This window comes from Salvelinus sp. IW2-2015, linkage group LG4q.1:29 (assembly GCF_002910315.2).
Source record: "Salvelinus sp. IW2-2015 linkage group LG4q.1:29, ASM291031v2, whole genome shotgun sequence".
Lineage (NCBI taxonomy): Eukaryota > Metazoa > Chordata > Actinopteri > Salmoniformes > Salmonidae > Salvelinus > Salvelinus sp. IW2-2015.
The window spans coordinates 15923174-15950725 of record NC_036842.1 but is presented as its reverse complement, the minus strand read 5'-3'; the positions used below and the strand labels follow the sequence as shown (position 1 = coordinate 15950725).

General features: G+C 44.8%; 1 protein-coding gene across 8 annotated transcripts in view; it reads left to right on the top strand.

Moving 5' to 3' along the window:
* Positions 1–27552, top strand: part of LOC111961547 (guanine nucleotide exchange factor VAV2-like) — a 228801-nt gene that overhangs the window by 162404 nt on the left and 38845 nt on the right. For all 8 annotated transcript variants that reach the window (XM_070441947.1, XM_070441944.1, XM_070441941.1 and 5 more), the window contains exons 3-5: positions 889–947; positions 8402–8470; positions 24447–24552. In XM_070441947.1, coding sequence (XP_070298048.1) covers positions 889–947; positions 8402–8470; positions 24447–24552 — 234 coding nt within the window. The remainder of the gene's footprint in view (positions 1–888; positions 948–8401; positions 8471–24446; positions 24553–27552) is intronic.

Sequence of the window (27552 nt, the reverse complement as noted above, 5' to 3'; positions counted from 1 at the left end):
TGATAGAGGGAGGGGAGAGGTTTGGAAAGTAGAGAGTGGAGGTGTAAATATAGAGGGAGGGAGGGGAGAAAGGGAGTGAGAGTAGAGAGTGGAGGTGGTATAATGATGGGGGGAGGGGAAGAAGGGAGTGAGAGTAGAGAGTGGAGGGTATAATGATATGATGGAGGGAGGGAGGGGAGAAGGGAGTGAGAGTAGAGAGAGGAGGTGTATAATGAATAGAGGGAGGGAGAGGGAGAAGGGGTGGAGAGTAGAGAGTAGGAGGTGTATAATGATGGAGGGAGGGAGGGAGAAGGGAGTGGAGAGTAGAGAAGGAGGGGTATAATGTATATGATGGAGGGAGGGAGAAGGGAGTGAGAGTAGAAGAGAGGAGGGGGTATAATGAATAGAGGGAGGGGGAGAAGGGATGAGAGTAGAGAGAGGAGGTGTATAATGATAGAGGGAGGGAGGGGAGAAGGGAGTGAGAGTAGAGAGAGGAGGGGTATAATGATAGAGGAGGAGGGGAGAAGGGAGTGAGAGTAGAGAAGGAGGGTTATAATGATAGGGGGGGGGGGTCTGATCTGAGTAAAGTGGCCCACGTCCGTGACTGTGCGGGGGCATTTGGCACCACATGTCTCTGGATGTCATCATTAACATGGTGGCCTGCATTATGCTCACACACAATCCCGTGTGTGGCTGCGTACGACGATGTTGCTAAGAAACACGACATTGCTCTCCTCGCTCGTCAACACATTAAGTTTAACATCTATTAACCAGATTTAGGCGGAGCAGACGGGCCTGTCTTACTGACTGAGTGAGGAGATGTTGACTGTGTTGCTGACTGTGTTGTAGACTGTGTGTTGGACTATGACCGTGTCATTGACTGTGTTCTCTCTCTGCTGTGTGTTTCAGGTGATCTCAGCCCTGTCCAGGATCTCCCACCACAGCATTGCACAGATCAAAGGGATCAGGTATGTCTTCTCTCCTCCCATTGCCCATTTGAGAAAGAGGAATATTGAATATGTTCACTGTATCTCTCAATCAGACACTGTTGTTTAATTCTGGTAACAGGTTAGATCTAGGCCCACTCCTATTTATACCTCTGCCTCTATTGATAACCAGTTCTGGAAGAATGACCACATGTAAGTCCAGTATCAGATAGCTCAGATCACATCTAAACTCTACCTCATATTTCTTTGTGTCACATCAAAGGAAATAGTTCATGCTAGTTTATTGGGCGCTGCGAAACAGCTTTCTGATTTCTCTTTATTTGTTCAATCTGTTCTCCCTGCTCGCTGGCTCCACAAATAAAGCAGTTTTATCCTGGCGGGCTGGGTAATGAGTGGATGGAGCCTGTCCATTAGGCCCCATGCCAGACCAGGGAACACAGAGACTGGCTCTGGCCATTAATAAATACTACACAGCTTGGTGAGAGGTGGCTAAATCACTTCTGTCCTGTCTGGCCAGCCCAGTGTGGTGAAAACAAATCACAGCCTGTTTGGTTCGTTTACGTTTTTGTCAATTAGCAGACACTCTTATCCAGAGCGACTTACAGTAGTGAGTGCATTTTATTAGATGTTTTGTACTGGTCCCCCGTGGGAATCGAAACCACAACCCTGGCGTTGCAAGCGCCATGTTCTACCAACTACCGACTGCCCTCCAGAGCACCACACAGTGAGTTGAAAATCCTCTCACAGTTAGTTAGTGTCTTTTGTTTTGGGGAAAATGTCATTTAATCCAAAACACCCTGGCATGTACAGTACCAGTCAAAACACCCTGGCACCTACTCATTCAAGGGTTTTTCTTTATTTTGACTATTTTCTTCATTGCAGAATAGTAGTGAAGACACTATGAAATAACACATATGGAATCATGTAGTAACCAAAAAAGTGTTCAACAAATCGAAATATATTTTATATTTGAGATTCTTCAAAGTAGCCACCCTTTGCCTTGATGACAGCTTTGCACACTCTTGGCATTCTCTCAACCAGCTTCACCTGGAATGCTCATCCCAGACTGGTACTGCTGTACATGTACAGTACATTAACCATGTGCAGTCAGATCATGAATTATAAATCTTTCAATCATCCATCACGTCACTGATTCTCTCTCGCACCAACATAGGAAGCTTGCCAAGAGGCACATGACCAACACATGGCATGATCTAGGGCACATGAAGGCACATGATGTTAACATGTCTGTCCTTGCAGAGGGGTCAGGCATTCAGTAAAGTGCAGTGTATATCAGTCGTTAAACACCCACCACACACGCTGGCCTCTCGATGCCTCCTGTCCTTCCCCTACTGCCTGGGATAAAGGCGACTGAGGCCCCTCTGCCCCTGTCATTTTACAGAGACCTGACAGTCCTCTTCAGTCTCACCCCCATGCCCCCTGTCACTAAACACAGACGTGTCCCTCTCTCACCCCAGAGACTCTCAGCAGTTAAAAACACTCCTCCTGTTCTCTCTCTCTGCTCCTCTGGCTCTCTCTCTGTTCCTCTCTCTCTCTCTCTGTTTCTCTCTCTCTGTTTCTCTCTCTCTCTCTCTCTGTGTACCGCTCTCTCTCTCTGTGTACCGCTCTCTCTCTCTCTGTTTCTCTCTCTCTCTCTCTCTGTTTCTCTCTCTCTCTCTGTTCCTCTCCCTCTCTCTCTGTTCCTCTCTCCCTCTCTCTATTCCTGTCTGTGAGTTTGATCTGTGGATAATTGTTCCGGAGGCGTGTTCATTGACTTGCTGTTGAAGTCCATTGATTGGTTCTTTGATGCCTGTTGGCCGTAATGATTCTATGATCAGGCCTGTGTGTCTCTGTCACTGTCGGCCCTGAGCCCCAGCTTTACTGTAAGCCTCTCTCCACCCTGCAAACCCAGAAACACTCAGCACCTGGAACACTCAGTGTCCAAGCCCTGTCTCCATGAGAAATCCATGAAAAGTTTTCCATCAAAAAGTGATGAATAGAGGTTAGGAATAATGGCCATCTGTCTTTACGTCCTGTTCCTCATCTATAGGCTGAGAGCTCTCCTGCTATTCCTCATCTGTAGGCTGAGAGCTCTCCTGGTATTCCTCATCTGTAGGCTGAGAGACTCTCCTGGTATTCCTCATCTATAGGCTGAGAGCTCTCCTGGTATTCCTCATCTATAGGCTGAGAGCTCTCCTGGTATTCCTCATCTATAGGCTGAGAGCTCTCCTGGTATTCCTCATCTATAGGCTGAGAGCTCTCCTGGTATTCTCATCTATAGGCTGAGAGCTCTCCTGGTATTCCTCATCTGTAGGCTGAAGCTCTCCTGGTATTCCTCATCTATAGGCTGAGAGCTCTCCTGGTTTCCTCATCTGAGGCTGAGAGCTCTCCTGGTATTCCTCATCTATAGGCTGAGAGCTCTCCTGGTATTCCTCATCTGTAGGCTGAGAGCTCTCCTGTATTCCTCATCTATAGGCTGAGAGCTCTCCTGTATTCCTCATCTATAGGCTGAGAGCTCTCCTTGTATTCCTCATCTATAGGCTGAGAGCTCTCCTGGTATTATGAAACTCATAGCAGGACCTTAATCTCTCCCTGTTCTCTCTCCTGATAGTGAAATAGTAAATCAACTCCCTCCCGCCTTCTCCTTGTGATAACTATCATCAGCTAATCCAAAGCCACCTCTTAGTTTACAGTAGGCCGACTCACACTTCTCCTTAAGTGTCCTGATTCACCCCTGATAGTACAAGCCAACAGTCCTGTATTCGTGTTGTTGTGTGTGTGTGTGTGTGTGTGTGTGTGTGTGTGTGTGTGTGGTGTGTGTGTGTGTGTGTGTGTGTGTGTGTGTGTGTGTGTGTGTGTGTGTGTGTGTGTGTGTGTGTGTGTGTGTGTGTGTGTGTGTGTGTGTGTGTGTGTGTGTGTGTGTGTGTGACTGTGTCCCTCAGTGTGTCAGAGTGCTGTAGTGTGCGTGAGAGCAGAGCTCCACAGTGAGAAAGAGGGCAGCAGACACAGAGGCTGCAACACAGCAGGAGAGGACTGCAGGCGGAGAAGTGTCAGGATGCTCTCTCTCTCACCCCAGGCTGGGGCAGTAGGCATGCTAATGCCCACTCAGGACAGTGTGTGTGACAAAAGACACGTTAGCCACTCATATACATTACACATCACACAATACACACATTATACATGTATACACTATGCTATACATGTAGATTGCAAATTTGCATACTAATTCACAGATTACTCACATAACACACATAATCATGCATATTTTACACACAGTAAATATGAATGAGTCATGCAAAGCTAAATGAAGGGAAAGTCAGATGGACGTTTATCAGGGTTGCTGGGTGGACTAGCACAAGATGGGGCCTGATAGAACGTACTGCCTCAACTACACTGGACTATTGATCTCTGCATTGGGTCCTGCTAGAAGTTACTGCCCTGCCTACTGCGACTGCAGTCGCACCTAACAACTGCATAGTTATTTCCAGTTCAGAGGCGTCCATTGGTAGTCTGGAAATAAACAGTCATAACCTCTACTGCCTGATTATATCTGAACACTGAAACAGGGAGAGGGAGGGAGAGAGAGAGCGATGTTGAGAAAGAGAGAGAGGTTGAGAAAGAGAGGGACATCAGTTGAGAGAGCGGTTGAGGAAGAGAGAGAGCGAGGTTGAGAAGGAGGGAGAAAGAGAGCACAACAGAAAGAACTGATTGGAAAGCAAGAAGGAGAGCGAGGGGTGCCAGGTGACCTTTTCCAGGACAGCCAGCCGAGCTCTGTGATGCATTGTGTTCCTTATCCTGATGTCAGTGGGACATGTTAGTCCCTCATAGTGACCACACAAAACATGTCACGAGTGATTGTTTCGTAAACAATGCATTGAATACATTGTATTCTGCTAAACATAGATACAGGAGATATGATTTTGTGCCACCTGGAAGGTCTTGGAGTTGTCACCAGCCTGGGGATTCATGACAGCATCAATGAGCAGCCAGTGGTGTTGTTTATTTTAGATGAAAACCTGGAGATATGGTTTGATTGGCCATCTGGTAATTGAATTGACTGATTCTGTTAAACTCCCTTCGGGGTTTCCATAGATGTGAGTCCAAGTGACAGAATGAACTGGTTAACTGAAAAGCACAAATTCAGTTAGATAAGAGGCGTGACACAAGAGGACAGATTTAATAAAAACATTTAATTGAAAAGTGTCATATTCCAGGATAATTGAAAATGGCCAACAGTGTTTACTTAGTGCCTGTACTAATGCTGCTTTCACCACAACTAAATAACTGTATTAACAGAACACACAGTGGATGTCTCTAGGTGAATTACTATGGTTAAACATACAGTAATATGAGATGCAGCTGTGACTGTCAGGGTTCAGTCAGTGCACTGTCCACCTGATTATCTCCCACCCACTTCAGACTGAGCCCTAGGTACTTACACACACACTCTCTGTCTCTATCTCTCTCTCTCTGTCTCTCTCTCTCTATCTCTCTCTCTCTGTCTCTCTCTCTCTATCTCTCTCTGTCTCTCTCTGTATCTCTCTCTCTCTTCCTATCTCTCTGTCTCTCTCTCTGTCTCTTGTCTCTGTCTCTCTTTCTCTCTGTCTCTGTCTTTCTCTCTCTCTCTCTCTCTCTCTCTCTCTCTCTCTCTCTCTCTCTCTCTCTCTCTCTCTCTCTCTCTCCTGAACCCACACACTTTTACCCCCCTCCTCTCCGTCTGTATTTTTTTTTACCTCTGGTGCCCCTGTGTTGATGTAACCTCGTCCCCAGGCTCCAATTGCTGCCGCATCAACAGAGAGAGCCAGCTGGTGGGCGAGATTAGTGTTGATGTAATCAGCTGTGAGATGGGGGTCTGTACGTTTCCTTTATAGGGGCTAGCAGCCTGCTCTGTGAGGAGTGGGTGTCAGCAGCACATACAGTACAGGAAGGAATGGTGTTCCTACCATACACACACACACATACGCACGCACACACTTTCTTTCACAATCTCCCTTTCTCTTTTTCTCACTCCATGTTTCTATGAGTGATGCAGAACCTTTGTGTGGCCTGTGACTTAGGGGGATTGATATTGTATATGGACATGGATGAGTGTGCGTACGCGTACGGGTGCGTGTGTGTGTTTGCAAGTGTGTGTGTGTGCCAAGGTTATTATAGTTTTGTGATTTTCTATTAGTGTTTATTACGATTCGCTTTAACATTTAATTTGAAATTCAGTTTAGTTTTCCGACTTGATTCACTAGTTTTTATTTAGTTTCTGTTTGATAAAAACATTTCTATTTCATTTTTATATATATTTATTTCAGTTTTAGTTTTAGTGTTAGGGACAGAAAGTAGCCTAGAAGCCATGTACTGTATGTGTTGTAGGTCTATAGCAGGGGTACTCCAGTACTATTTGAGATGGTCTTTTCACACCTTTCCTAGGTGACAAAGGTCCGGATGGATATTGTCATTTTAACAAACCCCCACCTTGCGACCCCAAACTGTTCAAACTGTTCACCCTTCATTTTGGCAGAAATACAATTTAGCAGTTTTAAAGGAAATTTCCTGTAATTTTACACATTTTCATCTTATGTGTGTTCATATGATACCAGGAGTCGAATCCTGACCGAATTCCAAAAATCTAATAATAGATCTCACCTTGTCTTTCTCTTGTAATTATTTGGGCGTGCTCTTGGTGATGAACTTGGTTGGGTTTTTCCCTTTTATCTCTGTTCCACACAGGCTGCCATCTTCTGACTCTACAATACATTTACTTTTGTCCTTTCCACTCAATATAATCCCATACGGGGCTTTGCCTTTCGCCACCGACCACTGCTGGTGTTGGGTTTACTGCCGCCATTGTTCATGCCTATGGTTCACACTCATGCGCCACGCTTGCCCTTGGATTTCTTCCCTGTTAGCTACTGATAGCTAGTGATAGTGACGCACAAGCTAAGCCTATTTGAAACATCGCCATCTACTGGCACCATTTACCTGCAAGATTCAGATTCTCGAAAACCCCATTAGAAGAAAACAATTAGATTTTTGCCCAAAGTATTTTTTTTTTAAATAAACAATTTATGATGGTTTTTTATTTTATTTAAATCGGTTTTGCAGGCAAAGATAAAAGTTTCTGTCTATTTTTTGTATTTCAAATGTTTTTCTTCGTTTTAGTTTTAGAGAGAGAGAGTGTGTGTGTGTGTGTGTGTGTGTGTGTGTGTGTGTGTGTGTGTGTGTGTGTGTGTGTGTGTGTGTGTGTGTGTGTGTGTGTGTGTGTGTGCTGTCTCTTATACACATCTAGATGTGTATAAGAGACAGGTGTGTGTGTGTGTGTGTTTAATAGCTGTATGACTCTCTCAGTAGGACAGGGCTTCACATGTTTTGAAGTCATGTTATCCATGGTGAACCAAGGTCAATACTCCAGTGTCCCATACACTACAGATAGATCCATTGCCATGTATTTGATTGCTCCGCAACTACTTAAATAGTTTCACGGCTTAAACATGGCACGATGCCGGCAATCATCATAGACCTAGTCATCCAAAACAGAATAACATCCGTGCATGGCGGAGGCAGAAATGATAAATACCACTTGTTGAGGCATTTGTAAACTTGAAACAAACGTGATAAAAAATGTGTTGCGTGTGGAGGGCACATTATCACACAACAGCAAAGACTACATTACCCACGCATGGTAGCACATAGATACTTGTGATGCTAACTGCCCCAATATATTTACTATACATATTCAGAGAAATGGTTCATGGCATGTTAGCATTTGGACATTTAGCATTATGTTAGCGTTTCAAACATTTCGTTAGCTATCATCCATATGAATTTAATAATTTTTTTCTCAATGCACACACAGATGCAGCATGCACACAACTGAACGATGTAGCATGTTCTGAAATGCAGCTTGTATACAATCTGGTATTCTTGATATCTCATCATCGCCCAATATGCTTTTTCACTCTGTTAAAATTCCAGATTAAGCATTTTTATGAAATTCCAGAAGAAAAAGATTGAGAAATCCACATATTTATGTGGCTAATTGATTAGTCATCCATTTGAACATTCTAGCATTCCCTGGAGGGCTCTACTCAGTTAGAGAGAAGAAATAGGAATTGGAAAAGGGCTCAATCTTATGCGTTTGAGTCATACTTTATGGTTTAAGTAAATCTCAAATTACACCTTATTTCCCATATAGGGGTAAAAACAGGAAATTGTGTAATTTGAGAAATAGCCTTTGTGGGATACTAAGCTACAGTATGCCAGTCAGCCTTGCACGAACTGTTTGACTTTGTGTGTTCTGTGTTCATGGCTGATTTGTGTCTATGGAGGAACAGTGGAGCTCATGAATAAATGAGATTGTTGTATTATAGATGATGATGATGGAGTAAGATTGACAACTTGACTGATAGACACTCATCCCCTGCTGTTACCATGTCTTACTGTGGCTAATTCTGTCTCTCTTTCTCCCTCTGTGTGTGTTTCAGGCCCTTTCCTTCAGAGGACACTGCTCTAAATGAGGATGATGTGTACCGGAGTCTTGAGGAGCTAGCAGAGTATGTACCCAGCCCCCCTGCTGCACCCCTCATCACACACACACACACACACACACACACACACACACACACACACACACACACACAACACACACACCACAGCACCACACACACACACACACACACACACACACACACACACACACACACACACACACAAATGGCATACGGAAGTAGCAGCAGCAGCAGCACAGCCGTAACCGTCCGTACTGCCACCTTCCTCCGTCCTCCTGTTTACACAAACTCCCTGCCCTCCGTCACTCTGTCCGTTGCCATGGTGACACCAGTAGAACATTGGCTTCCTGCCTGCCTCGTTGGCTCAGTGACTCTATGGCTGGCTGGCTGCATGGCTTGGGTGATGAGTGGGTGGGTGTGAAAGCCAGCTCAGGTTGAGGGAGCGGCAGAGGCAAGGAGGCTGGCCTGGGGTGGGGTGGTAGGGTGGAGGCTGTGGTGTGCGACAGCTCCCATTCCTCTGATTAATGGAGAATAATTAGGTGCTGCTCTGAGATAGGTGTCATTCATCACCCAGAGAAAGCGAGGAGGAATGGAGGGGGGTGGGATAACAGAGTGCCACCACTACTGCCTGCTGAATAGATTACTGAAGGAAAACGTGCAGAAGCATAGAGGAGTGAGGGCCAAGCAGGATAATACTGGATTAAGGCTCAGCTTAGCTTCCAGCCCAACCCAACACTGGGGCCTTACTGGAAAAAGCAGCTCTGTTTTCAGACATAGAGAGAATAGTAAACACACAGGTGCTGGGCTGCATGTCATACAGTATAGCTTGGTTTAGAAAGGATCTTCCATTAGCACCCAATGCAAAGTTTCCATCCAACGACCTTAGTCAGAGCAAAGACAAAGCAATCTCAAAAGGTTGTGGGATAAGGCACGTAGAATGAGGCATTTGATTGTAATGCATCATTGTGGTGGTCCTGTGATGCCTTACCTACAGTTGTGTTGTAGGTAGCACAAAGCGTATCAGCAGGTCTTAGTGGAATGGTCCTCTGCTTTGATTACATCCCCTTTAGTTTGCCCTTTATCTTTTGACCCCACGCCCTATAACCCAACCTCTCTCTGATACGTGGTCATAACACCTTCTCTGACCTGCCCGGAGCCTATGGTGACCCCTAGTCATTCCACAGAGGTTGGGCCTTGGCCCCAGCTTCCTACTCCGGTGTGAACCTGCTCTTTGTCTCACCTCCAGGTGCAAAGTGCTGCTGTATCTTATTGAATTAATCAAACCACAGTGCTTCACAGACCTTTAGAGGAACAGATATGCTTTTCATTCTCATCGACGGCCCCAGTCCACGTAATTGATTCATCAGGAGATCCTGCATGTAATGCAGTAGGACACACTCAAGCAAGGAGTAATCTCACGCTCATAGTGTTGTTAATTGGCCCATGATATTGATGTACGGTCAATTTAAGATGAGTGTGTGACTGAAATGAGAGAGCGATATGCCAGTGGATGAGTAGGTTTAACTATATTGAACAAAAATATTAAAGCAACATGCAACATTTTCAAAGATTTTACTGAGTTACAGTTCATATAAGGGAATCAGTCAAATGAAATACATTACTTAGGCCCTAATCTATCGATTGCACATGACTGGGCAGGGGTGTAGCCATGGGTGGGCCTTTCAGGGCATAGGCCAACCCACTTGGCAGCCAGGCCCTACCACTGGGGAGCCAGGCCTAGTCAATCAGAATGAGTTTCCCCCCCAAAAAGGGCTTAATTACAGACAGAAATACTCCTTAGCACCCCGCCCCCACCGATGATACCGCAGGTGAAGAAGCCGGATGTGGAGATTAAGCACTGGCATGTTTTAAATGTTTATTTTATTTAAATAGGCAAGTCAGTTCTTATTTACAATGACGTCCTACCCCGGCCAAACCCGGACAACGCTGTGCCAACTGTGTGCCGCCGTATGGGACTCCCAATCACGGTCAGATGAGAATCAGCCTGGATTTGAACCAGGGACTGTAGTGACGCCTCTTGCACTGAAATGCAGTGCCATAGACCGCTGCACCACTTGTGGTCTGCGGTTGTGAGGTTGGTTGGACGTACTACAAAATTCTCTAAAACTACATTGGAGGCAGCTTATGTTAGAGAAATTAATATTAAATTCTCTGCCAACAGCTCTGGTGGACATTCCTGCAGTCAGCACCTTAATTGCACGCTCTCTTTAAAACTTGAGACATCTGTGGCATTGTGTTGTGTGACAAAACAGCACATTTTAAGTGGCCTTTTATTGTCCCCAGCACAAAGTGCACCTGTGTAATGATCACGCTGTTTAATCAGCTTCTTGATATGGCACACCTGTCAGGTGGATGGATTATCTTGGCTAAGGAGAAATGCTCACTTAGAGGGATGTAAACACATTTGTGCACAAAATTTGAGAGATGTAAGCTTTTTTGCGTATAGAAAATGTCTGGGATTTTTTTATTTCAGCTCATGAAACATGGGACCAACACTTTACATGTTGCGTTTATATTTTTGTACAGTGTATTTATGTATTTATCTATACTTGTCACGCCCTGACCTTAGTATTCTTTGTTTTCTTTATTATTTTGGTTAGGTCAGGGTGGTGTGTGTGTTTTTGTCTTATCTAGGGTTTTTTGTATGTCTAGGTGTGTGTGTCTAGTCTAGACATATGTAGGTCTATGGTGGCCTAGATTGGTTCCCAATCAGAGGCAGCTGTTTATCGTTGTCTCTGATTGGGGATCCTATTTAGGTTGCCATTTTCCAGTTTGGTTTGTGGGTTATTGTCTATGTGAAGTTGCATGTCTGCACTCATTGTTTATAGCGGTCACGTTATTTTGTTAGTTTGTTTAGTGTTCTTCGTGTTCATTCGTCTTACATTAAAAGTATGTATTCATATCACGCTGCGCTTTGGTCTCCTCACTACGACGTTCGTGACAATACTAGTGTAAAACCAAATCAAGCGTGTGGTTCTGGTATGGAGATTGTAGTGAAAGATTCATAAGACTACATTAGCCTGCAACTGACAAAACATTGAAGGTTTAGTTCATGTTAATTGTGATTGTCTGTTGGAGTAAAAGTCTCAGTAAAGGTCATATTCTGTACCTTGCTGAATGCACTATTTCCATGTTAACAGTATCATGTCAAATGCGTTCATGTCAAGGTACATGTAAGAGGAATGAAGCTGGTGGATGGTAGTGTGAGCCCACCTTAAATGGCCTGGTCCTTAAATGAAGTTTGTATGTGTACATATGTTTACCTGAGGCAGGGTCTCCTTAATTACGATATCAGGTTCATCTTCACAACCTTAGCACTGCTTCTGGCCTGTGGCTCTGTAATGTCAACTCCCAGCAGTGCTCTGCTCTTCGCTGTGCAGTTAGTCCTTCCTGGAGTTGACAAAGCATGAAATGGGTGCAGTTGTCAAGGGACTATTTTTGTCTGAATGACAATCTTCAGATTGAGAAGCAAATGTTGTCAGAAAGGCTTTACATCAAGACAATAACAGTATATTGCTATCACTCCTTGGTGGGTCGTCAGATTCAAGGCTGACAACTCAATGTACTGTAAAGTTAGAACCAAAGAGTGTTACAGTTGATATCACAGAGGATCTGGGGACATGTTATCACTGACTAGGCCTAATTGATGAGCATTTAGGGAATTCTACATTGAGTAAAGAAATACCCTTACAACAAAAAACACATGTCAAATTTGCAGTTTCACAAGTGAAATCGCATTTTCAGATGTGAAATAGCTGTTTTCACATGTTGAGCTTAAAATAAATACTTTGTTAATGTTTCAACCAAAGATTGCCACTTTAAACACCTTTAATGTTATTATTTGGTGCAATCCTCTAGTGAGTGGGTTTCTTCATATTGTGCCATTAAGCAAAACTTCTGAAGTAGGAGAAAATGGTTCTTAGTATTGCAAACAAAAATAATGATATTGAAAGCAAAACATAAACCCAAAACTATTGATAATAAAATATTGCATTACATTTTTCATATTAAATGTTTTTGTAAAGGTAGTGTTGAGACATATCCCCTGCTCCCTCACAAGATCCATAGACCATGTCCCTGTGTGGGCTGGATGTTTATGTCACGTGTACAACATCATGTCAGGGTGAGGGAGCCAATCTAATACAGAATGTAGAGGTGGGTATGAGGTTAGTCCTTTTTTGGTAGGAGAGCTCCCCTGCTGATAACAGTAGGAGTGGCATGCAGGTGGTGCTCTCTCTGTATGTTGCTCTTTGTCCAACTAGTCCTCCTTCAAGCCTGGGCAATGTCACCTTGTCTGGGCATGGCTTCCCATTCATATCATCACTATTGACTTGATTTTCTATAATGGAAGCTTCTCTAATGTCAAACATGTAAAGTGTGGTGTACTGCAGGGCAGCTCTCTAAGCCCTCTACTCTTTTCTATTTTTACCAATGACCTGCCGCTGGCATTAAACAAACCATGTGTGTCCATGTATGCTGATGATTCAAACATATACGCACCAGCAACCACAGCTAATGAAGTCAATGAAACCATTAACTTAGAGTTGCATTCTGTTTTGGAATGTGTGGCCAGTAATAAACTAGTCCTGAACATCTCAAAATTTAAGAGCATTGTATTCGGTACAAATCGTTACCAAAGTTCTAGACCTCATCTGAATCTGGTAATGAATAGTGTTGCTGTTGAACAAGTTGAGGAGACTAAATTACTTGGCGTTACCTTAGATTGTAAACTGTCCATAGTCAAAACATATAGATTCAATCATTGTAAAGCTGGAGAGAGGTCTGTCCCACACCACAGTCCAAAAAGGCAAGTTCTGCAGGATCTAGTTTGGTCTTATCTTGATTTTTGTCCAGTCGTGTGGTCCAGTGCTGCAAGGAATGACCTAGTTAAGCTGCAGCTGGTACCAGAACAGAGCGACACGTCTTGCTCTTCATTGTAACCAGAGGGCTGATATTAATACTATGCAGGCCAGTCTCTCTTGGTTAAGAGTTGAGGAGAGACTGACTGCATCACTTCTTCTTTTTATTGGAAACATGGTGTTGAAAATCGCATACATTGTTTGCATAGTCAATTTACACACAGCTCTGACACACACACTTACCCCACCAGACATGTCACCAGGGGTCTTTCACAGTCCTCAAATCAAGAACAAATTCAAGAAAGCGTACTGTATTATGTAGAGCCATTATTGCATGGAACTCTATTCCATCTCATATTGCTCAAATAAACAGCAAACCTGGTTTAGAAAAACAGATCATCACTAAGGCGTCGAGGACAGAAGTACATCAATTTAAAATCTAAGGCGTCATTACAGACCCGGGTTTGATCCCAGGCTGTGTCGCAGCCGGCTGCGACTGAGAGACCCATGAGGCAGTGCACAATAGGCATAGCGTCGTCTGGGTTAGGGGAGGGTTTGGCCGGCCGCAATGTCCTTGTCCCATCGTGCTCTAGCAACTCTTTGTGACAGGCCGGGCGCATGCAGGCTGACTTCAGTCACCAGTTGTACGGTGTTTCCTCCGACACATTGGTGCGGCTGTCTTCCAGGTTAAGTGAGCAGTACGGCTTGGCAGGGTCGTGTTTCGGAGGATGCATGGCTCTCGACCTTGACTCTCTCCCGAGTCAGTATGGGAGTTGCAGCGATGGGACAAGATTGTAACTACCAATTGGATATCACGAGAAAGGGGTATAAATGACAAAAAAACACAAAAAATAGATAAAGCAACACCTCACGGCACTACGCCTCTCCCCTATTTGACCTAGATAGTTTGTGTGTATGTATTGATATGTAAGCTACGTGTGCCTTTTACATTTTTTTTAAATTGATGTACTTCTGTCCTCGAGCTGTTCTTGTCTATTAATGTTCTGTATTATGTCATGTTTCATGTTTTGTGTGGACCCCAGGAAGAGTAGCTTCTGCTTTTGCAGCAGGTAACGGGGATCCTAATAAACAACCAAATACCAAATACTGTATCTGTCTGTTCATGACAGTTAGGTATTGTTGGGAAAAGTAGTGAAAAGATGACTTATTAAAGAGCTTGAAGGAGAATTCAGGTTTGCTCTACATAGAGAAAGTTGGCATCTCCCTACACAGAGAATCTCAAAAGAGTAATGTAACATTGCCTTGAAACAGCCCTCCCAGATATGTACTTGCTCAATGTTTGGACAGCCTCTGAGATCTGATATAGTCAGATATAGTCAGAGCTAATAAAATGGAAGCCCATGGCAGCAACCTCTCTAACTTCATGAGAAAGAAAGGGCCTCATCGCCCTAAAACTTTCTGATTAAATCAGGGAAGAAAGGGAAGCAAGATATTTCCGTCCCAAGTAAATCTGTTTATTTATCCATCAGCTTACAAATGTGCTGGCCCTAGTCATATGTCTCTGGGTAATCCACTTTTCTACAGTTGCACACACAGATTTGTCAGTAATTGCATCGCCAGCCTGGTGGTGGAAACCAGAATGACCTTCCATTGAATTTGGTCTGCACACCCTGCAGTCTGCAGAGAGAGAGAGTTGAAATTCCCCATATAGTTGACTTTTCACTCAGCAGAGATGCAGCTCTCAAAAACGGACTACACTGATTACCACTCCTGTTGGATCTACTGTATTTCAAAATCTACTGTATTTCAAAATCTTGAAACTTCCATTTAAGAGTAGATATAATCCAAGGGCATTAGACATTATGATGATATCAGTAGGAGTCTGAGATGACCCTTTACCAGGTGATGGTCCGTGTTGCCAAGCCAACACAGAGCAGCCAGGCTTGCTGTAGCTCCCTGGTCAATGTCCAAACATGTGATTTAATATGTACAGCTCTGTGAAAAAGTATTGGACCGCTTTCTGATTTTCTCTATTTTGGAATATTTCTGATACTGAATGTTATCAAATCTTCAACCAAAACCTACTATTAGATAAAGGGAACCTGAGTTAACAAATAACACAAATTATACTTATTTTATTTATTTAATTAACAAAGTTATGCAACACCCAATTGACCTGTGTGAAAAATGTATTGCCCCTTACACTCAATAACTAGTTGTGAGAATGACTGTAAACAAATGCTTCCTTTAGTTGTTGATCAGTCTCTCATGTCGCTGTGGAGGAGTTGTGGCCCACTTCTTGCATGCAGAACTGCTGTAACTCAGCGACATTTGTGGGTTTTCAAGCATGAATTGTTCGTTTCAAGTCCTCCCACAACATCCGAATTGAGATTGGGTCCGGACTTTGACTAAGCCATGCCAAAACTTTAAATGTGTTGCTTTGTAGCCATTTTCATGTAAACTGGATTGTGTGTGTTGGATCATTGTCTTGCTGCATGACCCAGCTATGCTTCAGCTCACAGGAAACCGAACGCTGCATTCCACAGTAAGAACCTCATACCAACAGTCAAGCATGGTGGTGGTAGTGTGATGGTTTGGGGATGCTTTGCTGCCTCAGGACCTGAACAACTTGACTTAATAGAAGGAACCATTCATTATGCTCTAATTCTACAGGAGAATGTCAGGCCATCCGTCTGTAAGCTGAAGCGCAGCTGGATCATGCAGCAAGACAATGATCCGAAACACACAATCAAGTCTTATTGGCAGGACTTGAAACGAGCAGTTCATGCTTGAAAAGCCACAAATGTTGCTGAGTTACAGCAGTTCTGCATGGAAGAGTGGGCCAAAATTCCTCCACAGTGACTGAGACTGATCAACAACTAAAGGAAGCATTTGGTTGGCGTCATTGCAGCTGAAGGTGGCACAAGCAGTTGTTGAGTGTAAGGGGGCAATTACTTTTTCACACAGGGGTATTGGGTGTTGCATAAAATTGTTTTGTAATAAATGTAATAAGTATGTAATTGTTGTGTTATTTGTTCACGCAGGTTCCCTTTATCTAATATTAGGTTTTGGTGGAAAATCACATTCAGTATAAAAAAATATGCAAAAGTTGAAAAAATGTGAAAGGGGACAAATACTTTTCCACAGCACTTTAGGTCTATGACCTGACTCCACAAGACAGGATCACAGCATTAAAACGTCACTCTCGCAAGAGCATGGGAATTGCACTGAGAGTGAGAGGGGGGTGGTGCCAGAGCAAGACATCTGTATGATTACGCTTAAAAATCGTCAGCTGTCAGCTTTAAAAACATGTTAGTTCTACTAGAAACCTGTAACCCAGAGGTCCGTATGTAGCCCTTGATGAAAGTCCAGTCCAGTGATTAAGAGTGCCCATGTCAAGTTGGGATGCGGGGTGGAGCGGAGAGCAGTAGAGCAGAAGCCACAGAGCCCATTGTGTGCGAACACGCTGGATCTCCTCTGGCCCTGCACTGTGAAATCAGACAGAGAATTTGCCCAAAATACAGGAGTGAGTCAAGAGGAGAGGAGCAGAGTGGGAAGCACACACTCTCGTATCTCTTGTACACACACTCATGCATGTGCCGGTGCGCACACTCATACAGACACACAGACATACATTCACACTCATCTACACACAGATCCCCCCCCTCAGGAGCTAGTTCATCTTGTCCCTCCTCACTCCCCATACAGCTCATACGCAGATCGCTGCACTAACCATCATCACCATCATCATTATCATCACCATCATCATTATCATCACCATCATCATTCAGCTAGTCATTCAGCCTGTCTCTATGGTTTTGGGCAAGAATGTGATTTCTTCCTAAATATTGCCCCATCCCCTGAACAAATGTGTCTCTGTGGGGTCATGGGTGCCTTCAGAACAGAGTGCACTCTGGGATAGGTAGCTCAGACATGGCGGTAGTGTGCCGGGCCCACTATTCCTATCTGTATGCAGCGAGAGTCACACCCTCCTAATAATGGTCCTGTATTGCTCAGTTGATAGAGCATGGTGCTTGCAACACCAGGGTTGTGGGTTCCATTCCCATGGGGGACCGGTATGAAAATGTATCCACTCAGTACTGTAAGTTATTCTGGATAAGAGTGTCTGTTAAATAAGTCAAATGTAAATGAAGGAAGAGGAAACACATCATTTAAAGTGACACCACACCACCTCAATTAAAACTTCAAACTGGTCCCACACAAGGAGAAGGACAATCGTGAATATTTGATGGAGGCTGTAGCACTCTTCTTCATTTGTTTTCTCTATTCACGCCATCCGCAAAGGTCACAAGATAATATTCCAGTCACATACAGTAGGATGGTAAATAGGGAAGGTCAGAGTTAACCAAGCCCACAATACATCAAATTAGATTACATTTTTGTCCTATGCTATTAATTCCAGTGAATGGAAAATATGTCTCTGTTTGCTATTAACCTTTTCAGAGAAATTCGCACATACCTTCAAACAGAAGAGTAAACTGGTTGATAGCAATATTAACTCTCCCAATCCTGACAAGATACAGTAACTAGACTTTGGGAATGTTTAAAAGACAGTTCTACTCTACTGTGGTGGTATGGTAATATGGAAACCCTCCAAACTGAATGACCTATACGTGTCACAAGAATGAGAATTACCAGAAAAAAACGATTATTACATAGCACAGAGCCCACTTTTCTAGGAGCAATGGTTGTCACTTAGCTGTAAGCGGGAGTGGACATTTAGTGATGTAAGTGGGAGTTCCAGGGAATGCATAGGACACCCCTAGGAAAGAGAGCCCCCCCCCCGCCCCCCACACACACAAGTCTTGCACAGCTAAACTTGTGGGGACGTACATTCAGAAATCCATTCAAAATCCTATTTTCCCTAACCCCTAACCCTAACCTTAACCCTAACATTAACCTTTACCCAAAAACCTAACCTTAACCCTAAACCTAGCTCCTAACCCTAACCCAAAACTAACCATAGCTCCTAAACCTAATTCTAACACTAATTCTAACCTTAACCCTAAACCCCCTAGAAATAGCATTTGACCTTGTGGGGACCAACAAAATGAAGACAGTGACAATGAGAAAAGTAGAGGAGATCAAAGAGGAGATGAGAAGAGAGCTTTAAGAAGCAAAAAAGCAGCTGAAGAACAGAAGACACCATACAGGCCCTGAAGGAGCAGCTACCCAGGGTCATTAACCCCAGCCCACCTCACACCATGCTCCACCCACTCACACCAACCAGCTCTCCAGGAGATCCCTCTCCATCCAACACCAACTTGTCTCCCCCAGAAGATCCCACTACAACCAACACCAACCTTCCTCCCTCAGATCCCTCTCCAACAAATAACAACCTCCCTAGCACCTCTGCTAGCTCAACCAACACTCCCACCTCAGCTCATCTCCAAGAACAACCTGGGATTGGAGTCATTCTCTTTGACTCCAACGACAAACATCTACCAGAAAGAGAACTACTAGTTGGCTTGAAGCCGAGAAAAATATGGTGCCCCACGACCCAGAGTGCCCTCGAAATAATTTCAGAGGACACTTTAATAGGAGCGAAGACAATACTATTACACACTGGAACGAATGACCTAAAGAACACTAGAGGACGTGTGGCCCCAGCTATGGCAGAAGTAGCCATTATGGCCACAAAAGATACCCACCTGCAAGAATTATAATTTCATCTCTTCTCCCGCCCTGCAATGTGCCATTCAATATTATTTTAGAAAACAATGCAGAGCTCTCAAGAAAATGAGCACTAAGGCATAAAGTCTTTTTGGCACACCACAAATATATCCACCCTCACCACATGCAAGACCACGTCCAACTAAACAGGTTGTAAAAGTCTTTACAAGGGTGCTAAAGTATAGAGGCAATATGGGAAGAAAGACCAGGAACATCGAGCCTATGGGTATCCAGAAAATAAGAACACCACAGCACTCCATTCAGAGAACCCAGCACTCCACCCCGAGAGCCCAGCACTCCACCCAGAGAGCCCAGCACTCCACCTGAGAGCCAGCACTCCACCTGAGAGCCGATCTAGCCACTCACCCTTGACCCCCATGAGCCAGCATCCACCCAGAGGAGCCCAGCACTCCACCTGGAGCCAGCACTCCACCTGAGAGCCAGCACTCCACCCAGAACCCGAACTCCACCAGAGCCAGCACTCCACCAGAGCGCCAGCCCTCCACCCAGAGAACCAGAACTCCACCAGAGGCCCAGCACTCCACCCGCGAGAGCCCAGCCCAACAGAGAACCAGACTCCACCCAGAGAGCCCAGACTCACCAGAGAGCCAGCACTCACCCAGAGAACCCAGAATCCACCCAGAAGAGCCCAGCCTCCCGAGCGACTCGAGAACCCAGCAACTCACCCAGAGAAACAGAATCACCGAGAGCCCAGCACCCACCAGAGAGCCAGCTCACCCGAGAGCCAGATCCACCGGAGCCAGCACTCCCCAGAGAGCAGCACTCACCCGAAGCCAGCACTCCACCCAGAGAGCCCAGATCACCCGAGAGCCCAGCACTCACCCTGAGATAGCAGAACTCACCCCGCGAGCCAAGCAAAACTCCACGCATCCCCGTTATGCCAGGCATTACCCATACCGCCGACATTTGAAGCATCCCCGCATTACCCATGCCGACATGCCAGCATCCCACGCCATTACCCCCATGCCGACATGACAGCATCCCCCACGCTCATTTACCCCCATGCCGACATGACAGCATCCCACGCCATTACCCCCATGCGACATGACAGCATCCCCCAGCCATTACCCCCATGCGACATGACAGCATCCCCCACGCAATTACCCCCCATGCCGACATGACAGCATCCCCCACGCATTACCCCATGCCGACATGAAAGCATCCCCCACGCATTACCCCCATGCCGCCATGATCCCGCCACCATGCGACAATGACAAGCATCCCCCCGCTTACCCATGGCGACATGAAACATCCCCCAGCCATACCCCATGCACATGACAGATCCCCACGTCATTCCCCCATGCCGATACCCCTGTACCATTGAGACCAACTATCCAGAAGTGGCACGAAAAACAGAGCATCCTGCTGCAGCTGAGCTAAACCAGATAAGGCATCTACTGAACATAATCTGATAAAAAATCCCCCAAAATCTTTGTTATTATAAGAAATATAATTATTAGAAATACAATCTATTATCAATATGATTTCAGTTTTAGATAAGCCACCCAGGAAAGGGTTCAAATTAGTTCATGTCAATATATGGAGTCTCAGAAACAGAGTTCATGAGATTAGTAATTTGCTAATTTACTAATCCATTTCTGAGACTCACTTAGACAGGACCTTTGATGATATAGTAGGAATACATGCATATAACATCTATAGAAAAGACAGAAATCTCTATGGAGGATGTGTTCCTCTATATATTCAGAGCCATATTCCTGTGACGCTCAGGGAGGATCTCATGACAAATTAAGTAGAAGTGCTGTGGTTGCAGGTTCACTTGCCTCATCAGAAGCCTCTTCTTTTAGGGGGCTGCTATAGTGCAAACTGTCAGTATCTGGAGAATATGTGTGTCATGTTAGACAAGGTCTCTGATGCTAACAGATAAATGTATTTTCTTGGTGTCCTGAACGTTGACTGGTTATCACCTAGTTGTCCTCTCAAGAAGAAGTTTCTTACTGTGACGAATGCCTGGTGCATGACCCAGGTTGTCACTCAACCAACTACAGTGTATGCAAATAGTGTTGGATCTGTCACATCCACTTGTATTGATCATATCGTCACTAATGCTGCAAAGCTTTGCTCCACGGCAATGTCAGTTCACATTGGCTGTAGGGACCATAAAATTGTGGCAAAAACAAGGAAAGCCAAAGTACCAAAGGAAGGCCCTAAAGTTATTTATAAGAGATCATACAAAATGTTTTCTTAGGACTCTTTTGATGAAGATGTAACAAAAATGTAAACTCAGCAAAAAAAGAAACGTCCCTTTTTCAGGACCCTGTCATTCAATGATAATTCGTAAAAATGAAAATAACTTCACAGATCTTCATTGTAAAGGGTTTAAACACTGCTTCCCATGCTTGTTCGATGAACCATAAACAATTAATGAACATGCACCTGTGGAACGGTCGTTAAGACACTAACAGCATACAGACAGTAGGCAATTAAGGTCACAGTTATGAAAACTTAGGACACTAAAGATGCCTTTCTACTGACTCTGAAAAACACCAAAAGAAAGATGCCCAGGGTCCCTGCTCATCTGCGTGAACATGCCTTGAGCATGCTGCAAGGAGGCATGGAGACTGCAGATGTGGCCAGGGCAATAAATTGCAATGTCCATACTGTGAGACGCCTAAGACAGCGCTACAGGGAGACAGGACGGACAGCTGATCGTCCTCGCAGTGGCAGACCACATGTAACAACATCTGCACAGGATTGGTACATCCGAAAATCAGACCTGCGGGACAGGTACAGGATGGCAACAACAACTGCCCGAGTTACACCAGGAACGCACAATCCCTCAATTAGTGCTCAGACTGTCTGCAATAGGCTGAGAGAGGCTGGACTGAGGGCTTCTAGGCCTGTTGTAAGGCAGGTCCTCACCAGACATCACCGGCAACATCGTCACCTATGGGCACAAACTCACCGTCGCTGGACCAGACAGGACTGGCAAAAAGTGCTATTCACTGACGAGTCGCTGTTTTGTCTCACCAGGGGTGATGGTCGGAATTGCGTTTATCATCAAAGGAATGAGCGTTACACCGATGCCTGTACTCTGGAGCGGGATCGATTTGGAGGTGGAGGGTCCGTCATGGTCTGGTGTGGTGTGTCACAGCATCATCGGACTGAGCTTGTTGTCATTGCAGGCAATCTCAACACTGTGCGTTACAGGGAAGATATCCTCCTCCGTCATGTGGTACCCTTCCTGCAGGCTCATCCTGACATGACCCTCCAGCAMGACAATGCCACCAGCCATACTGCTCGTTCTGTGCGTGATTTCCTGCAAGACAGGAATGTCAGTGTTCTGCCATGTCCAGCGAAGAGCCTGGATCTCAATCCCATTGAGCACGTCTGAAACATGTTGGATCGGAGGGTGAGGGCTAGGGCCATTCCCCCCAGAAATGTCCGGGAACTTGCCTTGGTGGAAAAGTGGGGTAACATCTCACAGCAAGAACTGGCAAATCTGGTGCAGTCCATGAGGAGGAGATGCACTGCAGTACTTAATGCAGCTGGTGGCCACACCAGATACTGACTGTTACTTTTGATTTTGACCCCCCTTTGTTCACTGACACATTATTCCATTTCTGTTCGTCACATGTCTGTGGAACTTGTTCAGTTTATGTCTCAGTTGTTGAATCTCGTTATGTTCATACAAATATTTACACGTTAAGTTTGCTGAAAATAAACGCAGCTGACAGTGAGAGGACGTTTCTTTTTTTTGCTGAGTTTATGTTGGTCTGATGTGTATAAGGAGGAGAATCCAGATGCAGCACTTTGAGTATTTTTAAAATGATCCCTGCCAGTTGTTGACGAACATGCACTTGTGAGAACTATTAGAGCTCCCTGGATCGATGATGAATTGAACAATTCTTTGGTTCAAAGAAAAGATGCAACAAAAATGTGACAAATATGTCAGACTGCTCAGCTGATGTCTCAGTCTCAAGGCTTAACAATCCTTCTTTAACCTGTCTCCTCCCCTTCATCTACACTAGATTTAACAAGTGACATCAATATGGGATTATAGCCTAATGTTTAGCTGTTATTTTGTTTACAACTGTTCTGTACTTTGTTGTGTATGTTTTATGTGGACCGCAGGAAGAGTAGCTGCTGCATGTGCAGTAGCTAATGGGTATCCTAATAAACAAAACAAACACACACACACACACACACACACACACACACACACACACACACACACACACACACACACACACACACACACACACATCACAGTCAGAGCCTGTGCACTGCTGGCATCTCTGCTAATTAAAGGTCATTCAGTCAGTGTGGTGCCAAAAGAAAACCAAAAGAAACCGTTTCCCCAGTTTCCCATGGCCTCCAGGTCTCAGTATTTTATAGTATAGTAGGTAGAAAACTCCAGAATTGTTGTGGAACTAATGAGTTTCAATAGAAAAATACGTTCATTAGACCACTGCCTTTTATTCCCTCGGGTTACGCTGTCAAACAACCACATTCTTACAATGCCTGGAGCAGGCGTTCAATTCACTTTGCTTTGTGTTATCTTTTGTCCTCAGAAAATAGCTGAAGGGAACAAACAGCTTTGAGCCTTTCAGGATTTCCGTGTTTTCTGGTAGCGAGAATTAGCATAGAATGGTGTTTTGATGTTCGACAGAAGCTTTAGATGTGGCCTGAGCAGAAGAGCGAAGGAGAGGGAGAGAGAGCGAGAGAGGTGGAGGGGGCAGAGGGAGCTCTCTGTGGTGGTCTAAGGTGAGCCGTATGCCCGTGCTGGTGGAGACCGTCACGACCATGAAACCATAGAACCACAGCAGAATGTAACAGGTGGCTTAGTCACGGATAGGGAAAGACATCTCTTATGGTTGTCAGGCTGGTTTAATACGGTCCAGGCTGAGACGGGGCCATGTGTGACCCAGAGGAGGATGGCTGGGTGTGGGCTGATGGATGCTGCTGTGGCTGTCAGTGGGGTGAGGAGGCACACATGGATCCAAGGCTCCTGGTGCTGAATTGATCTTGCCTCCAATCTTGGGTGTACACTGAACTGTCAGGGAGGGCACTGGGTTCCTGAGTACACACACACACACAGATAAACATACACATGTGCACAACTCCACCCATAGTAAGAACACAGTAATGCTTTTCAACTCTGTACTGCTGCAGCTCTTAATGGGATCTCACTACATTGTTATCTACTGGGCCGACCCTCAACTTCTGTTAGTAATGGGCGTCGTACATCAGAGAGACATGTTTGTGGAGTGGTTGTGAAGCGGGATGGAAATGACATAGATCACCACTGTGGCCTGACTTCCTGACTCCTCAGCCCTGCTGATGACGGCTAATGGGAACCTACAGTTAGTTTAGCGCTCAGCGAAGTGTCAAGTGCCTAATCTGATCTCAATGTTGTGGTTAACCTTCAGTCTTAAGTCTCGTAATCACCCTTTCAGAGGAAATTGCAATTGGATAACTGACTGTGTGTGTGTGTTCCCCAGTGAGCATGACGTGGGGGAGGATGACATCTACGACTGTGTTCCCTGTGAGGACGATGGAGATGACATCTACGAGGACATCATCAAGGTGGAAGTTCGACAACCCATGGTAAGAGATTTGTGTTTGTGTAATTCTCTGCTTGTCTCTCTATCTGTGTACGTGGGTGTGTGTGCGTGTAATTCTCTGCTTGTCTCTCTATCTGTGTACGTGGGTGTGTGTGCGTGTAATTCTCTACTTGTCTCTCTATCTGTGTACGTGGGTGTGTGTGTCCTCTCTGATGCTCTCTATCCGTCGGTGTGTGTTCTGTTCTGCTCTGCTCACCTCTTATGTTTTTCCATTCCTGACGCTGCAGATCAGATACATGCAGGTAAGTGCCCTGACTCACCGTTCTGTCATCCAGCTCTGTTCATCAGTCTGACATGTCCCCACAACACCCTTCCTCTCAGATGACCACGCCATTAGATCAATGGCCTACAGCACAGGTCAAGGGAATCCCCATCTGCCCCTGTGTGTGTGACTCACCATGACATCAACATATCACCATCAACACCATGACATTGCCACTATATGACATCATCAAAAGCAGCCAGATCAAACCCCAATACAGCCTTCATCAGTTCCTATGTCAGTTCTGTAGCTGTGCTCTCCAACACGCCTGATTGTCTTCTGATACCCAGCTGGATCTGGGCCTCTGAGTCTAATTGACTCTGGTTTGACTTGATTATCCCCCTGTTGTATTATCAGAACTGCTTATAAACCTTCAGTTCTGTTCCAGAGGACACAATAGAATGAATAGTCCTCTCAACACAACAACCAAGACTGCTGACAGCCGCAGCCACCCAGACAATTATGACGGAGATGATGTCAGAGGTTTTGGCAGGGTCGTTTTATCCGACCGTTACAGTCGCAGATGTTTTTTTTCACCCGTTTGCATTGCATTGTGATGCACTGATCCCCCCCCCCCCCCCCAGCCGTAGGCCCCATGAGATACTGGCCTCCCTCTGTTTGTTTTCCCTGTCATCATCATATCCCCCTCTCTAATGGCGGGCCTGTTTGCGCTTCTAAATGAAACTGGATGCGGTGGGCGGGGTGTTTGCCTTGGCTGGTCCACCCTCCCCAGCCACGCTCTGCTCTGCACTGGCCCCAGATGTTACCGAAGATACAGAGCTGCAGTCACAGATGTTCATTAGCACTTGCCCATGAGCAAGCCAGCCGGCACTCAACTCGTATAAATCCCACAGTTCCAGCGTTTATGTCACCGCTTCCCAAAACACGGCCAATCGGCTTGCGTTACACGGACCGGGTCCCAGCAATTACAGTTAATCAAAAGTATCATATTCTATTGGGTCATGTTGGAGTGATGAGTGAGAATTGGGCTCAGTTCATTAAAAGTGCTCATCAAATTCCCATTGAGTGGTTTGGATGCAGTGCTGCAGGGCCTCTGGGTGTAGCTGGACGCTGTTCTGGAATCCCCCTGTCTGGTAATGTTGACAGTCACAGCTCCCTATTGGCATCGGGTACTGTACATTGATGAATGTAACTCAAAGTTATAAATAAAATATATATTTAAATGAGAGATTTTTCAAAATAGCCACCCTTAGCCTTGATGACAGCTTTGCACACTCTTGGCATTCTTTCAACTAGCTTAACCTGGAATGCTTTTCCAACAGTCTTGAAGGAGTTCCCACATATGTGAGCACTTGTTGGCTGCATTTCCTTCACTCTGTGGTCCAACTCATCCCAAACCATTTCAATTGGGTTAAGGTCGGGTGATTGTGGAGGCCAGGCCATCTGATGCAGCACTCCACACTTGGCCAAATAGCACTTGGCCAAATAGCCCTTACACAGGCTGGAGGTGTTTTGGGTCATTGTCCTGTTGAAAAACAAATGCTAGTCCCACTACGTGCAAACCAGATGGTATGGTGTATTGCTGCAGAATGCTGTGGTAGCCATGCTGGTTAAGTGTGCCTTGAATTCTAAATAAATCACAGACAGTGTCACCAGCAAAGCACCATCACACCTCCTCCTCCATGCATCACGGTGGAAACAATACATGCTGAGATTATACGTTCACCTATTCTGCGTCTCACAAAGACACAGCGGTTGGAACCAACAATCTCAAATTTGGACTCATCAAACCAAAGGACAGATTTCCACTGGTCTAATGTCCATTGCTCGTGTTTCTTGGCCCAAGCAAGTCTCTTCTTCTTATTGGTGTCCTTTAGTAGTGTTTTCTTTGCAGCAATTCGACCATGAAGGCCTGATTCACACAGTCTCCTCTGAACAGTTGATGTTGAGATGTGTCTGTTACTTGAACTCTTTGAAGCATTTATTTGGGCTGCAATCTGAGGTGAAGTTAACTCTAATGAACTTATCTTCTGCAGCAGAGGTAACTCTGGGTCTTCCATTCCTGTGGCGGTTCTCATGAGAGCCAGTTTCATTGTAGTGCTTGATAGTTTTTGCGACTGCACATGAGGAAACTTTCAAAGTTCTTGACATTTTCCGCATTGGCTGACCTGCATGTCTTAAAGTAATGATGGACTGTCATTTCTCTTTGCTTATTTGAGCTGTTCCTGGAATAATATGGACTTGGTCTTTTACCAAATAGGGCTATCTTCTGTATACCACCCATACCTTGTCACAACACAACTGATTGGCTCAAACGCATTAAGAAGGAAATAAATTCCACAAATTAACTTTTAACAAGGCACACCTTTTAATTGAAATGCATTCCAGGTGACTACCTCATGAAGCTGGTTGAGAGAATGCCAAAAGTGTACAAAGCTGTCATCAAGGCAAAGGGTACTTTGAAGAAACTCAAATATAACATCTATTTAGATTTGTTTAACACTTTTTTGGTTACTACATAATTCCATATGTGTTATTTCCAGTGGTAGAAAAAGTACCCAATTGTCATACTTGAGTAAAAGTATAGATACCGTAATAGAAAATTACTCATAGAAAGTATAGAAAGTAAAAATGAAAGTCACCCAGTAAAATACTACTTGAGTGAAAGTATTTGGTTTAAAATGTACTTAAGTATCAAAAGTAAATGTATAAATCATTTCAAATTCCTTATATTAAGCAAAACCATTTTCTTGTTTTTAA